Source organism: Scardinius erythrophthalmus (assembly GCF_964197995.2).
Source record: "Scardinius erythrophthalmus genome assembly, chromosome: 11".
In the NCBI taxonomy this organism is placed as follows: domain Eukaryota; kingdom Metazoa; phylum Chordata; class Actinopteri; order Cypriniformes; family Leuciscidae; genus Scardinius; species Scardinius erythrophthalmus.
Genome location: NC_138231.1, coordinates 34419153 through 34433764, shown reverse-complemented (window position 1 = coordinate 34433764; position 14612 = coordinate 34419153). Strand labels below are relative to the sequence as shown.

Genomic DNA, 14612 nt, shown 5'->3' with positions numbered 1-14612 from the left:
TATCTCTCGCAACATGAACTTCGACACCAACATTTCAGTGGAAAGTTCACCATGCATTTATCTAGGATGCCTGTTAAAAAAAATAACACACATAGTGTCACATGACTATTCACAAGATTTCTTATTTTACAACACCAATTTCAGAATATAATTTGAGTATGAGAACAAAACATTTTTGTATTAGCAGCTGCAAAACACGATGATACAATGGGCTGCATTGTTTCTCACAATTGTTTAAGGAAAAAGGCTAAATAATCTTAATGTCAAGGACAAAAATAATAAAAAATAAAATTTCATAGCTGGTAAGAAATATTTATGGCTGGTGAATTACATTTACATTTAATCATTTAGCAAACGCTTTTGTCCAAAGTTACTTGAAGAGAACAATAGAAGCAGTTGTACCAACAAAAAAGCAACAGTAAGTGCTCTGACAATTTCCAGATAGTCTAGCACAGTACATGTACCAAGTTGTTATATAGAAATAGAATAGAAAGTGTTAGTTTTGGGTCAAATGGGTCATAATGGGTCAAATGTTGATGGAAAAGATACATCTTTAGCTGTTTTTTGAAAATGGCTAAAGATTCCGCTCAGCTGATCGGGTGGAATAGGCAGGTTATTCCATCAGCAGGGAAGTGTCAAGGTAATGGTCCGTGAAAGTGCCTCTTTGTGATGGCACCGCAAGGCGACATTCACTTGCAGAATGCAAGCACACAAGTCTGAAGTAGTGAGTTTAGGTATAGGGGTGCAGAGCCAGTGGTTGTTCTGTAGGCATATTCATTCGCAAGAAGGTGTGGCAAAAAAGGTTATTTTGGATCCTGGCAATTTTTCAATTAAAACTTGTTCTACTGAATTGAGTAAAGAGTTTTGTCTTTAAACCTCCAACACCCAGCCTTTTCTTATCCTGTAAGTTGCACAACTTGTTGGTGGATCTCACTTTCTTTGAGTAATACACTGACAAGCTGGTACTTTGGTCTATTGCGTTTCAAAAACACAGGAGCATTCTGTTCTGTTTCATCACCTGTCCTTACTGTTGATCAAAGCATGTGTAAAAAAAAAAAAAACTCTATGAAGGTAAAATTATGTCATAAAGAATTGCATGCGCAGGGTAAGATTTGTGAGAGTGTACATAAGATTGCAAGCGTACTGTAAATTAAATTTGCATGCGCAAGAGAAGATTTGTAAAGGTGTAAATCGCCTTTCAAGAGTAAGAAAAAAATATTTGCAGTATTTTACCGTTATTCGTAAGTGTAATTCATGTATTGTGAAATAACCCGATACACCTAAACTTTTAAAAAGAAAGACGCCACTGTACAAATTGTGTTATTTCGGGAACTCTTTTGCCCCATGCACCCAACAAGCCATTTAGACATTTGCAACAGTTTATTTATTTTTTTACACAAACGCAATTAATTACGCAGTTAATCTGTTTTGCAGTTCCTGACTCTGTTGCTTTCAGTTGCAAATTGCTGTTCACAGGCCTGCAGTGCTTTTGGCCATATTTGTGCGCAAAAACCGTGCCAAAAGTGTAAGCGTGGAAAAATGAAAGTCAGAAGAATAAAGATCCTATTTATTTTGCGTTAGAATGAAGCTGCAGTTTCACAATACATGAATTAGACTTACGAATAACAGTAAAATGCTGCAAATATTTTTTTCTTACACTTGAAAGGCGATTTACACCTTTACAAATCTTCTCTTGCGCATACAATTTTAATTTACGCTTGCAATCTTAAGTACACTTTCACAAATCTTACCCTGCGCATGCAATTCTTTGACATCATTTTACCCTCATAAAAAACGTTTTGTTCTTTGTCTTTTAACATTCTACACCACTGAAAAGATTATGGTTATTGATTTTTTTAAATATATATTCTTGTTTAACAATGAAAGGCTTATGCTATTTTTAATGGCATGTTTTCAGACAGTGGCCCCTCAGCCCATCTGTGCAGTCCTGGGTGTTCAAGCTGCTCAGGGCCTAATGCAGGAAGCTGGCTGGATGCTTAGAGAGACTGTGGTTGTGTCATCTGCACCTCTATGTATTTACAGGAAAAAACTACAGGTATACTGATCTTTCTGTCCTAGCTATAGTGCTTCATACAGTTTGCACTGTTATACTAGATGTTTCTTAATTGCTTTGTTTGTCTTTCTTAATTTTTATGTTTGTTTTATCCTTTACTCAGGGCATAACTAAGAAGATTTCCCAGTTTGATTTGCACTCTTTATCTCCTTCTCCAGACTGCAAAGAGGAAACTATTGAGAAACTCAGACAGACCCTCCCAGAGGTTAGGCAATATTCTGCCCAGTGTTCAGGTTAAACATTTTAGATGTGTTGTAGATTAACAAAATTGTTCACTCAAAAATAAAATGATTTTGTCATTATTTACTTGACCTTAGTTATCCTGTTGAACACAAATACAATTTTAAAGAAACTTAATTTTAAGTCGGTCTTTCCAAAAAAACAGTTAATCAGACATGTTCATTTGTCTGTTTATTTGGATTTTCACTAAATGATTATCGTGGCCAAAAGAATTAGGAAAACAATATTATCGCAATATCTATAGAAATTTTGTAAGTAAATAAAAAATTAATAAAATAAACCTATCAGTAAAGTTAATCTTCTCTGACAGGATTTTGTATGACATTAGTAGCTACACACTGACTCAACGTCTTTTTTTTTTCTTTAATTTTTCGATGGGTGGCAACCAGAGTTAAAGTGCCGACTTCTTCTATGTTGAAGGTCAACCAGATAATTACTGGTGCTTGATTAATTTCATTATTAATATGTAGTATTAACGCAATATATTGGTTATCATCAAGATGGGTAAATTGCGTCACCCTTAATTTGGAACATCGTGAGGGCGGATAAACAATGACGGAATGTATAATTTTGGATTAACTATCCATTTAAAACACCCTGTGTCTGTAATGAGAGTAGTTTTTTTAAACTAGGAACTGAGCAAATCTGTGTACATGTTTCTGTGCAGATATTTGAAACTTTAAACCGGGTGGATCAGGTGTGCAAGAGACTCCAGAGAGCGGCCTCTCTGCTCGAAGGCAGGCTGGCTGAGCTTGAAAATTGGAGCTCAGAGGCCCAAGAGGTCTGGCATCTCCTAAAAGAAAAGCAGCATAGGGGCCACTGGGGGCCACAACTCAGGACTAAAGTGAGCAGAATAAACAATTCTTGAGTTCATTTGGTTGATCAAAGCAGAGATTTCACATTTGTCATCTCTTTTGATTCCCATTGCAGGCGCTGATCTCCAGAGGTCTACAGTTGGAAGGACAGGTGGTGACAGAAGGTGAGGACCTTCAGGTGCTTGTGACATCGGTGCAAAATAAATCCTCCTTGCCTTACCTTAGCACATCAGCCCTACAAGACCGACTGAAACGGACTGTCTCTCTCTGTCAGGTGCATTTCTTTGCAGACCACTATCAGTTAGGGAATGTTTAAAATCATGATGTTGTAAATTCTCACAACTTCCCCTATGTCTTCTAGGAGGTTACTGAGATGCTCAGTTCTCATGGAGTGAAGCGTGAAGGACAGCCTGAAGGTGAACAGCCAGCTACCAAAGTTTTTGTCCATGCACATTCTCAGCTTGAATCCCAAACTGAAACCTTTCAAGACAATTCGGATCAGGCATTCTCAAAAAGCAGCAAACTTTCTCTAGAGTGCACAGTAGAACCTCAAAACCAAGAACATCATTCCTCTCAGCTGCTGTCAGAATTGGAAGCCACCAGTGGCTTAAATCCCCAGGTTCTTCCTCAGCTTCACGATAAATCTCCCAGTGACCATTGGAAAGATATATACCAAGTACAGCAAGCAGAGGTAAAACAGCCTTTGCTTTCATCTGTTGTTGTCAGGAAGGTTCAAATGAAACCCCAGACTGAAGTTCATCTTATCTCTGTAGACTCGAGCCAAACCAGTAGCTTTGGACCATCAAACCTTCAAGTTGTCTCAGTAAAGTCAAGCCAAACCAGTGGCTTTGGACCCTCAGACCCTTTCCAGGTTATCTCTGTAGACTCAAGCCAAACCAGTGGCTTTGGACCCTCAGGGACTCTCCAGGTTATCTCTACAGACTCATTCCAAACCAGTGGCTTTGGACCATCAGGCCCTCTCCGGGTTATCTCTGTAGAATCAAGCCAAACCAGTGGCTTTGGACCGTCAGGCCCTCTACAGGTTATCTCTGTAGAATCAAGCCAAACCAGTGGCTTTGGACCATCAGGCCCTCTCCAGGTTATCTCTGCAGACTCAAGCCAAACCAGTGGCTTTGGACCATCAGGCCCTCTCCAGGTTATCTCTGTAGGATCAAGCCAAACCAGTGGCTTTGGACCGCCAGGCCCTCTCCAGGTTATCTCTGTAGACTCAAGCCAAACCAGTGGCTTTGGACCATCAGGCCCTCTCCGGGTTATGTCTGTAGAATCAAGCCAAACCAGTTGCTTTGGATCGTCAGGCCCTTTCCAGGTTATCCCTACAGACTCAAGCCAAACCAGTGGCTTTGGACCCTCAGGCCCTCTACAGGTTATCTCTGTAGAATCAAGCCAAACTAGTGGCTTTGGACCCTCAGGCCCTCTTCAGGTTATCTCTGCAGACTCAAACCAAACCAGTGGTTTTGGACCCTCAGGCCCTCTTCAGGTCATCTCTACAGACTCAAGTCAAACCAGTGGCTTTGGACCCTCAGGCCCTCTACAGGTTATCTCTGTAGAATCAAGCCAAACTAGTGGCTTTGGACCCTCAGGCCCTCTTCAGGTTATCTCTACAGACTCAAACCAAACCAGTGGCTTTGGACCCTCAGCCCCTCTTCAGGTTATCTCTACAGACTCAAGCCAAACCAGTGGCTTTGGACCCTCAGGCCCTCTACAGGTTATCTCTGTAGAATCAAGCCAAACTAGTGGCTTTGGACCCTCAGGCCCTCTTCAGGTTATCTCTACAGACTCAAACCAAACCAGTGGCTTTGGACCCTCAGGCCCTTTCCAGGTTATCTCTGTAGAATCAAGCCAAACCAGTGGCTTTGGACCGTCAAGTCCTTTCCAGGTTATCTCTGTAGAATCAAGCCAAACCAGTGGCTTTGGACCGTCAAGTCCTTTCCAGGTTATCTCTGTAGAATCAAGCCAAACCAGTGGATTTGGACCCTCAGGCCTTCTACAGGTTATCTCCGCAGACTCAAGTCAAACAGTCCCTCTCCAGGTTTTCTCTACAGACTCAAGCCAAACCAGTGGCTTTGGATCAACAGACCTTCAAGTTATCTCTACGGACTTGGGACAAACCAGTGGCATTGAACCATTAGAACTTCTCCAGGCTACATCTTCAGCTACTTTCAGCCAAAGCACTTTGCCTAAATCTTCTGCTATTCAAACCTCTTTGGCATCCCCACACAAAAGAGAAAGGGTTCTAGCCAGAAGCCTCAGCTTTCCCCAGCCCAATGAGCCATCACAAACCCAGTCTCCATCCTCACCTTTATCCTGTTCAGTCAATTGCTTGGATAGACCGGTTACAGTGACTCAACTAAGAATGCCAGTCAAACAGCACATTTGTTCACCAACAAAATGGCAACCTCAGACCTCAGTGACAACCCTAGACCAGAGACAAATTGTTCTAGCCAAAAGTCACAGCTTTCCACAGCCATCAGAGGCTCCAGGTGTTCCTCATGTCCCAGTACGAAATGAGGTGTATGCCAGAGCTCAGGCTTTAGCCAGGAGCAGACTAGATAAAGCCAAACAGCACCTGCATGAACACATACAGGATGTCATCACTGTAATCAGTACCAGAGACAAATCTAAAAAACAATCTAAGAAAAAACAGGTGAGACAATTTCAAAATCTTGTGAATTTTCAATCCAATAATTATTTGCAATCAAATAATGACTTATTTGCAATCAAATAATGAAATAAAACGTATGGTTGGCCAAAACACATTCACACATGTCTTAATGTCTGCTGCTGTCTTTATGTTCTATAGACAATATCACGTCTTCTGAGGCCTGCAGTGTTGGAGATGTTTCTAGAAGCTGTGAAAGGAATGGGCGATTTCTGCTCTGATGCCCAGCTCAAAGACATGGACCTCCTGTCTCAGTCAGTCAGGGCCCAATGGGAGGTAAGGGTAGTTTATTTATTTCCAAACCATTAGTATATTCTGACACTTGGTGAACCAGCTGGCAGTCTGGGTGGCCAATAGGATCTGGCTGCAGACTTGCCCCTGCACTTTCTGACTTGCACTCGCAGTCACCTGCACCTCCTCTGTCTGTGACATCACTTGCAAGTCTGCAGCCAGACCCTTCTCCAGGGTGGCCAATGCCACCATGACTCTTATGTGACCTTGTCCCAGCATAATTGATTAAATCAACATCCCTTTGATTGAACTACTATAAATATGAACTATACTTTGTGTATGTTATTTAAGCAGTATAATACTGTGCATGCAGCTAACACATGCCTTAATCTACATTTCTTGTAAAAGGGATCGTTTATTGACTGCATGCATGTTTGGATAGGTTGATAAAGACCGTTACATGTTTTCCTTTCAGCTGTATAATCACATTTTGCCTGCTTTGCTCTCTAACCAGGTTAGTCAAGTTAGCAACCCTTTTCAGGAATCTTTCGAAGTGGCCATTATAAATGCACCACAAAGAGGACTCCTTTGATCTGATCTAGATCTGATACTAGAATATTAACTCATATTAGCCGAAACGTAGTTGTACACTACCAGACGACAGTTGTAGTCAAAGTCTTTATATTTATCGTTATAATCCAGCTGTATAGATAAAAATACATTTTATTATATAATTTTATTGTACATTTTAATATATCATCATTATATATTATATCATTATTGTGGCAGAGTTTGGAAGTAGTTAATGAAGGTTCTGGGTTCAAATCTCAGGAATGTGCCAAAGCATCTGAGCGTTCAGTGCATCTGGATGCCTTGAGAAGAATTAAAGAGAGTCTGCAGCCTGCAGAGAGTGTTCTTCTCAGCACTGCCCACTTGAGGACAGACACAAAGAGAGTGGAGAGCATTCAGCACCACACAGACTCCACAAGTGACTTGGCACCATGCCAAGACAGGTGAGAAATGGAGGGCACATTTTGGTTTTATATACTGAAAAGTTTTATGTCACCATATTATATTAATAATATATTTTCTAGTACAGTATACTGTATGCTTTAGAAAAAAAATACTTTCTAAATTTAATGCAAATTTTATTGTTCCAAGACTTGCCTCTTAAACTCTGGCCTTTCTTATAGCCAGACTACACTAACCAATTTGGGCTCTTAAGTATTTCTATGTTTGTGTACTGCACGTATTTAGTCATAGTATGTATATAAACTATAATTATAATTAGTTAAAAAAAATATAAAAGTCTGCTAAGTGAACACGTGCATGTGTGTTCTCAGCAGGGGGGGAGCAGTCAAGGATTGTGTCCTGCTGGGAGAGACTTTACTGCTAGATGACCTAAGCCTCGTCCACTCACAGGTACACGTGCTCATGTGTTGCATGTCTGTGTGTGCGCGACATGACTGTTTTATGTCTTTTTGATCAATGCAGTATTTTTTTAAGAGTATTTTTTTTCTTCTCAGTCACTCAAACCAACATGACTTTACACTAACAGAAACTAAAGCATCTGTTTTAGCGTTATATCTGCCTGGTGTTAACATGGCACATTTTCTTGGCATGGTCGAGAGTTTGCTTGTAGCCAAACATGGAGCTAAACCTTGTGAGAACTTCTCAGCTCTGATTGGATGTTGCCGACCTTCTTAAGCACATGGACAGCTCAGAGGAGTTAATCTGCTGAGATTGTTTAGGGCTGCTGAAGAGTGTATTTGCTTGTTCTGGGGTAGTTTGACCCTACTTGTAATGACACTGTGGTCGTTCTCTCTCAGGCTGTTGTCCAGACCAACATTGTGGAGATTAAACAGATACCAGAGAGAACCATCATCCACCCCTCTTCAGCACAGGAAGAGAGGGTTACTGAATCTAAGAGAAGGTAAGCCCTTTTGATGCAAGTCTCCTTATGCCTTAAAGTTGTTTAAAGAAGTATATATATTTGGAAATGGAAATGGCTTAGGACCCTATATGTTGCTACATTTTAAAATGCTCACTATGATTACTTAATGAAATAAGTAAATAAATAATTTAATTAAAAATATTTTTTATATAAATAACACATTTAAAAAATGATCTTTACAAGCATTTTATATTTATTTATTTATTTATTTATTTATGGTTTATTTGAATAGGGACAGATACAATATACACAGATAAACCTGAAAACAACAGCCATCCAATGCAATTATCATAATGTTTGTAGTGAAAGCTAATACCTAAAACCTAAATAAGAGTACAAGTTTGTAGCTGAATTAACCATATATGCATATGTTATAGTTGGGACTGTTTTTTTTTTTTTTCTAGTTACTGTGCTGCACAGTCAGTCCTCCATCAGAAGTTGCTTAACAACAGTCAGCTGCTGGGATCAGAGTTTCCCATCAGCCCCGGCAGCAGCATCTCTGTTGACTCACTGAGAAGTCAACTCAAGCACCTACTGGTAAGTCTCACGCACCACGCTCCTGCATTCAGGGTGCATTTTGTATACAAATGGCTGTGTGCTCATTTAGGCTCTGAAGGACCAGACGGAGGGTCTGTGGTGTGAGTTTGAGCTTCAGTATTCCCAGAGCTCTCAGCACATGGAGGATGGCTGTAACATGGAGCAGGAGAGAGCTCAGCTCATTCAACAGTGGAGGGGACAACAGATGTGCATTCAGGCCAGGTAAGACATGTGTACATGGTCTCTTTCAAAATCTGGTGAGCTGCCTACAGATGCTTTGCATTATGAAGTCTGTTTAGATTTGTTTCAAAGTTAACAACTAAATCATGCTGCCTGTTTTCTTTTGTCCAAATTCTAAGGCATCACTCTAAGGGCCAGATTTACTAAACAGGGAAAATTAGCAAGAGCGCAATCCCATAAATGTGCCGATGGGATTGGAAAGTTGTGCGCTTGATCTACTGACGACGTGCAAATTAAAGAACACAGATGCAGCCGGATAATTTCCATAGTGACCAACACAATTTACCCAGAGCAGCACAAATTAGGTTTAAGACATGCTTTTTTGGGGGCGGTAAATAATGGCGCAAATGCCAGTAAATTGAGGTCAAACCTTAGTAAATCACCTTGCATGATTCATTTAAATACTCTCCTCCCATACTGTACATCTTGCGTCTGAAAGGGAAACTCCTACAAATACATATGCAATATGCAAGGTCAGCCGCAACAACTGTGTTCATGGCTTTTCAGTGCTAATTGTTCACTGCGTGTCTTTAGTAAATCCTGACAGTAGTTTTTAATGCCAAAAGAGGGTTTGTTCTGGCGCAAGCTGTTAGTAAATCTGGCTCATAGACTACAGTTCAAAAGTTTGGGGTAAGGTTTGTTAAATGTTTTTGAAAGAAGTTTCTTACACTAACCAAGGCTGCATTTATTTGTTCAATTTGATTCTACAGTTCAAAATAACTTGCAAATTTTAATGTAATTTATTCTTGTGATAAAGCTGAATTTTCTTCAGTCATTACAGTCTATAGTCACATGATCCTACAGAAATCATTCTGACATGCTGATTTGGTGCTCAAGAGACATTTCTTATTATCTATGTTGAAAACAGTTTTGTCAACATTTGTCATTCATTTCTGAAAAGTATTATTAAAAATAGTTTACAGTAAATAAAAATAATAAATATTTATTGAGAGCATTTGTCAGGTCTCTCATGTGCTCTATTTGTCTGGCTTACAGAGCTGTTGTCTATGTAAAGCAGGTCCAAATCTGTCACTTATGAGGACATTGGGCTATTGAGATACTGCAAGGGAGCTCACTAGGTTGTGCAACAGAGATACTGTTGTTAGCCATAAGTAGCACAATAATAATATTATTTTATATATTGTTCAGGGTGAAGTCCCTTGAAACTGCAGTAAAGCTGCTGGAGTCAACTGACGCACAGATCAGACTGATTTCTGATCAGCTCAAACTGATCAGTCAGAAACCTCTGAATATTAGAGACTTTGCAGTTGCTGATGCCAGAAATCTACATGAAGACCTAAAGGTACAAATTAATGTTCATGCTTTTAGACACTTGTATATCTAAATGTTTTTCTCACCTCCAGCTGGCATATATTTTTCAGAGGTAGTTGTGTATTTTAGATCCTCTCATTTAGATGCCCTTATTTTATTTGACGTTATGTATTGTAGAACATCTACTGTTCACATCATCACATGTGGAAGATTTCTAAAATGTTAGACTTTCCTAAGAAAATAGGACATTTGAAATCTTTGTGTAATGTACTTAACATTGATTGATGTAAATTTTCTTGTTCAAACTCATTGTGACCTCATTGTTATTTGTTCAGCGTCTAGATGAAAGTATTGAGAAAGAGCTGTTTCTGCTTAAGAGTGATGGTTCAGTTAGTGACGACGCTGATCTGAGTCACATTGAGCTCCAAGCCCGTCTACCCCTGCAGCAAACTCTCCACGACCGCACGAAATGCCTGGAGAAGCAAAGACAATGTCTGAGAAAGAGTGAATCGGCCCTTGTGGCCCTCGAGAACCTCCTTTTCCAACTCCACCAGGTGAATGACAACCTTACTACAGCTCACAGCACTTCAGACCGCAGCTACAGCTTAGTCTCCATCCAGCAAAGCCTTCAACAGGCCAGGGAGGAATCGGTTCAGCTAGACCGACTGCTAGATGATGCTGGTATGGGAGTAACTTTGAATGATAAACCAGGCAGCTGTCATGAGATGGTGTCATCTTTGGCTCTGCATGCAGAAGAAGTTGAGACTAAAATGGCTGTAGGCCCGAGGCGACCTGACAGAGGTGGGAAAGGAAGAAAAAAGGGAGAGCAGAGAGTGTTCGGTAGGAAGAGGATGGGCCTGCAGGTCGCCCTGAGGGAGGTACTGGCAGCACTGGAAAGACACGGGCTGAAGGAGCCCACACTTCCTGCACTACAGCACAGGTGAACATACTTGGAAATTGTGAAACCAAGATTGTGAAAATTATTAAATTAAGTTAAATTTAAATGTAAAAATGTGCTAGTTATGCACATTACAATATAAAATGCAATAAAATAAAACTACTGCTTTTTTGTCTTTGTTTTACACAATATTTCTAAAGTAATCATTTTTATTTTATTTAATTGAATTTGTTAAACAAGGAGTTATGTTATTTAAAATAACAATTGTAATACACAATATTAAATAAAATGCAATATAATAATAAAATAAATCAGGACTTCTTTTTTCTTTGTTTTTCATAAAATATTTTAAAGCATAGTTTATACTCAAATAATAAAACAAGGTCCTAGTAATGTTAATTATAATATACTATATTAAAAGTATCTACAATATAATTGAAATAAACTATCACCACGATATATGTAGACATGAAGACAATTAAGAAAAATATCAATGTAAATATAAATAATGCTGTGAATGATACTGTGAGTTCTTTCTCACAGTAACACCTGCACTTGATCTGTTTCAGAGAGTTTTTAAAAAAAAATGTGAAATGACTTCTGAGATTTTTTTTAAATGATTTCTCTCTTATATATCAATTTATTACAATAAAGTAGACGAAGCGTCTCAGTCTCACCAGTGTCTCTCTCTTTTTCAGGTTGCGCTTCCTGACAGACATGGAGAGTAAACTGGTTGCACTACGCTCAGAGATTCAGGATCTGAGAGATACATGTGCAGAGACAAGCACCTCAGACACAGGCCTCAGCGAGCTGCAGGCGGAATGGGAAAACGCACACAGAGCAGTCACAGAAAGGTGGCGAGAAATGCCTGTGATTATAGGAAAGCTATTTGTTAAATGCTGTTACGCTGATGGAATTAGACAGCACATATTGCTAACTAAACACATTTGTTTCATGCTTCTATTTCAGTCTTGAGCAATGTGTCTCTCTGACTGAACTACTTAAGAAGTTCCAGAGCTGCCGAAATCAATTGGGCAGCACATTACAGAGAGCAGAGCAGACTATCGGTGATCAGGCCTATTACATGGGAAAAGACAACCTACAGCTCCTGATCAGCAAGGTACAGGGCTTTTGGAAAATCCTGGGTACAGGGCTTCCATTCTTAGTGGACAGCAGATGGCAGTATTAACTACATCATTTAGTTGAATTTAGTAGTATAAATGAATTTATATATTTTGTGTGTGTTTAGGTGACCAGTATTAAGTCGGATCTCAGTGGTCTTGGGGACGGAGTAGAGGAGTTCAGGGCTGTGTGCAGACAGCTTCAGTCTCTGATGAGAAAGATCCCTGATTGTGTAGATGCCCCATTTGAGAGTGAGGCTGACACCCTCATGGACCGCTGGCTCGATGTAGGTGCCCTCAGTAATGCTATAGTATGATATACTATATATATTCAATTCATTTCAGTTCACATTTATTTGTATAGTGAATTTCACAATACATATTGTTTCAAAGCAGCTTTACAGAAAATGCATGTATCTACATTACAATTTAGGCCCTGTTTACACCTGGTATTAAGATGCGTTTTGGTTGATTGGATCACAAGTAGACGAAGCAGATGCATACCTGTTTACACCTGGTGTTTTAATCCATCTCTTTTGTCCACTTTCAATCACTTCTGTCCTGATTTCTTCGAGGGGGAGGGTAAATGTATGTTTTTTTTCAAATCTTTCGATCTAATGAACAATTCACATATGAGCGCGCCTGTAGAGTACTGGAAAACACTCTGACTGAGAACAGCAGCTTTCGTTTCTGCTCTGACAGCTCCAAGACTACGCCAAACGCTGTGAGTGTGTGCTAGAAATAAGGAATGGTGAGGGAACATTGTGCTTGGTACTTTTGTTTAGGCATTAGGTCAGTAGGTGGAGAGTAGGCGGTCTTTTGTGGCTGTTCGAACTCATTCAACCACATGAACGTTTACACTACGACAGCAATGCGGTCGAAATGCGTTTTCGACTACCTCAGGAAGTGATCGAAAATGGACAAGCTCAAAACTTTTTAGACCCCACTTACACCTGTATTTAGTGGCGTCCACTTGTGATCCAATCGTCCAGTTAGCTAACATCATATATAAATTTTAGGCAAAAACAATGAACTAATTGAAGTAATTATTACAAGCTGTGAACATAATGATTACTATATATAGAAAATTTTACATTGGTACATGTTGATTCAGAGTTTGCTTCATCTCAAGTCCTCGCAGGAGTCATCTCTTCACATATATGTCCTCTCTCTTTCTCTCTAATAATATTCTTTGTTTCCATTAACCTGTTATAAATGCTCTTATTTCAGGTCACTGAGAAGACAGACTGTCATCTGGACAACCTTCAAGCTGGGTTTTCTCTTTGGGAAAAACTCCTTCTATTGGCTGGAGAAGTAGAGGGATGGAGCTCCCAAAAGCTGATGACACTTGCTCAGTCACACCCCTTTCATACGGAACTTGACGTGTCTGCAATGCAGGTAAAACCTTTGTCAGATGACAATTTTAGGTATAACTTTCAGATACACTTCTTTTAGAATTTGAAACCAATGTTGAACATTTTGGATATTACTTGAGATGAATCCATCAAAAATGGAACAAAATAAGTATCATTATATCTTATAACTTATATAACATTTGAACAGTTGTGTATTTTTTAATACAGCTCTTCCTTTTGTGATGTTTTATATTTATATTATATTTATATTTTGCACAGGATGAGATGAGGGTTCAAGAGGAGAACATTGAACATTTCCATCGCAGATCTTCAGAGATCCAGGAGCTGCTGCAGAGTCATGAGTTCCCACTGGAGCTGCAGGTGATTTTTGGACAGACCAGGATCTTTTCACGATGCTAATTTATTCACTTAATGAAATTTTTATTAAAGAATGCTGTAATCTGTCATGTTCTATTGGTAAATCACATGTATTAAACAGCCTAGCTCATCATCATATTTCATCAAATTCATTTGTTAATTTTTAGGTGATTGAGAGCCAGCTGAGGAAGAAGATGGCAGAGGTGATGGAGCTCTTTTCTGAGACCAGTGATGTTTTCAGACAGCTGGTTGCTGCCAAAGGCCAGGTGGCGTCTGAGATCGCTGATCACCTGTCCTCCATCCAAACTATTAAAAATGCTCTGAGCACACTGACCACACCTGAAAGCCCACATGCCCTCAACATCATCCAGGTGAATGTTTACATTTTAAAATCTACATGAAATGGAAGTTGTGACAGTCTTTTCTTCCTTGTTGTGACGTATATCCAAGTGAAAACCCTTCTTGAATAAGAAAAAATTTAGGATTTTGTCCATGGGGAATTGATTGGACCATTGGATGGTTGTGTTTTGCAATTGCTGTGATGTCATGTGAGTGACAGGTTGACTTGTGCCAGTAAACTTGTTATAGGTATAGTTCAAATTGAAAATGCTGTCATCATTTACTCATCTTCATGTCGTTCCAAACCTGTAAGACTTTCGTTCATCTAGGAACACAAATAGAAGATATTCTTAATGATATTAATATTAATCCATATGAATTGAGCAGTTTAGTCCAGATTTTCTAAAGAGACACGATTGCTTTTCATGATAATTTTTTTTTATTTCACTGGCTTTTATTCACATATAAACATTGATCA

General features: G+C 39.4%; 1 protein-coding gene across 9 annotated transcripts in view; it reads left to right on the top strand.

Annotated features, from left to right (window-relative positions):
* Positions 1 to 14612, top strand: part of syne2a (spectrin repeat containing, nuclear envelope 2a) — an 89624-nt gene that overhangs the window by 16334 nt on the left and 58678 nt on the right. For 6 of the 9 annotated variants that reach the window (XM_081378868.1, XM_081378871.1, XM_081378865.1 and 3 more), the window contains 19 exons: positions 1919 to 2056; positions 2178 to 2279; positions 2982 to 3158; positions 3245 to 3403; positions 3491 to 5794; positions 5951 to 6085; positions 6872 to 7053; positions 7384 to 7462; positions 7870 to 7973; positions 8399 to 8531; positions 8602 to 8753; positions 9921 to 10074; positions 10379 to 10983; positions 11640 to 11795; positions 11911 to 12061; positions 12191 to 12349; positions 13293 to 13460; positions 13697 to 13798; positions 13963 to 14166. In XM_081378868.1, coding sequence (XP_081234994.1) covers positions 1919 to 2056; positions 2178 to 2279; positions 2982 to 3158; positions 3245 to 3403; positions 3491 to 5794; positions 5951 to 6085; positions 6872 to 7053; positions 7384 to 7462; positions 7870 to 7973; positions 8399 to 8531; positions 8602 to 8753; positions 9921 to 10074; positions 10379 to 10983; positions 11640 to 11795; positions 11911 to 12061; positions 12191 to 12349; positions 13293 to 13460; positions 13697 to 13798; positions 13963 to 14166 — 5364 coding nt within the window. Of the gene's footprint in view, positions 1 to 1918; positions 2057 to 2177; positions 2280 to 2981; positions 3159 to 3244; positions 3404 to 3490; positions 5795 to 5950; positions 6086 to 6871; positions 7054 to 7383; positions 7463 to 7869; positions 7974 to 8398; positions 8532 to 8601; positions 8754 to 9920; positions 10075 to 10378; positions 10984 to 11639; positions 11796 to 11910; positions 12062 to 12190; positions 12350 to 13292; positions 13461 to 13696; positions 13799 to 13962; positions 14167 to 14612 lie in introns of those variants that run through there. The other 3 variants (XM_081378866.1, XM_081378869.1, XM_081378870.1) reach the window with 3 other exon arrangements.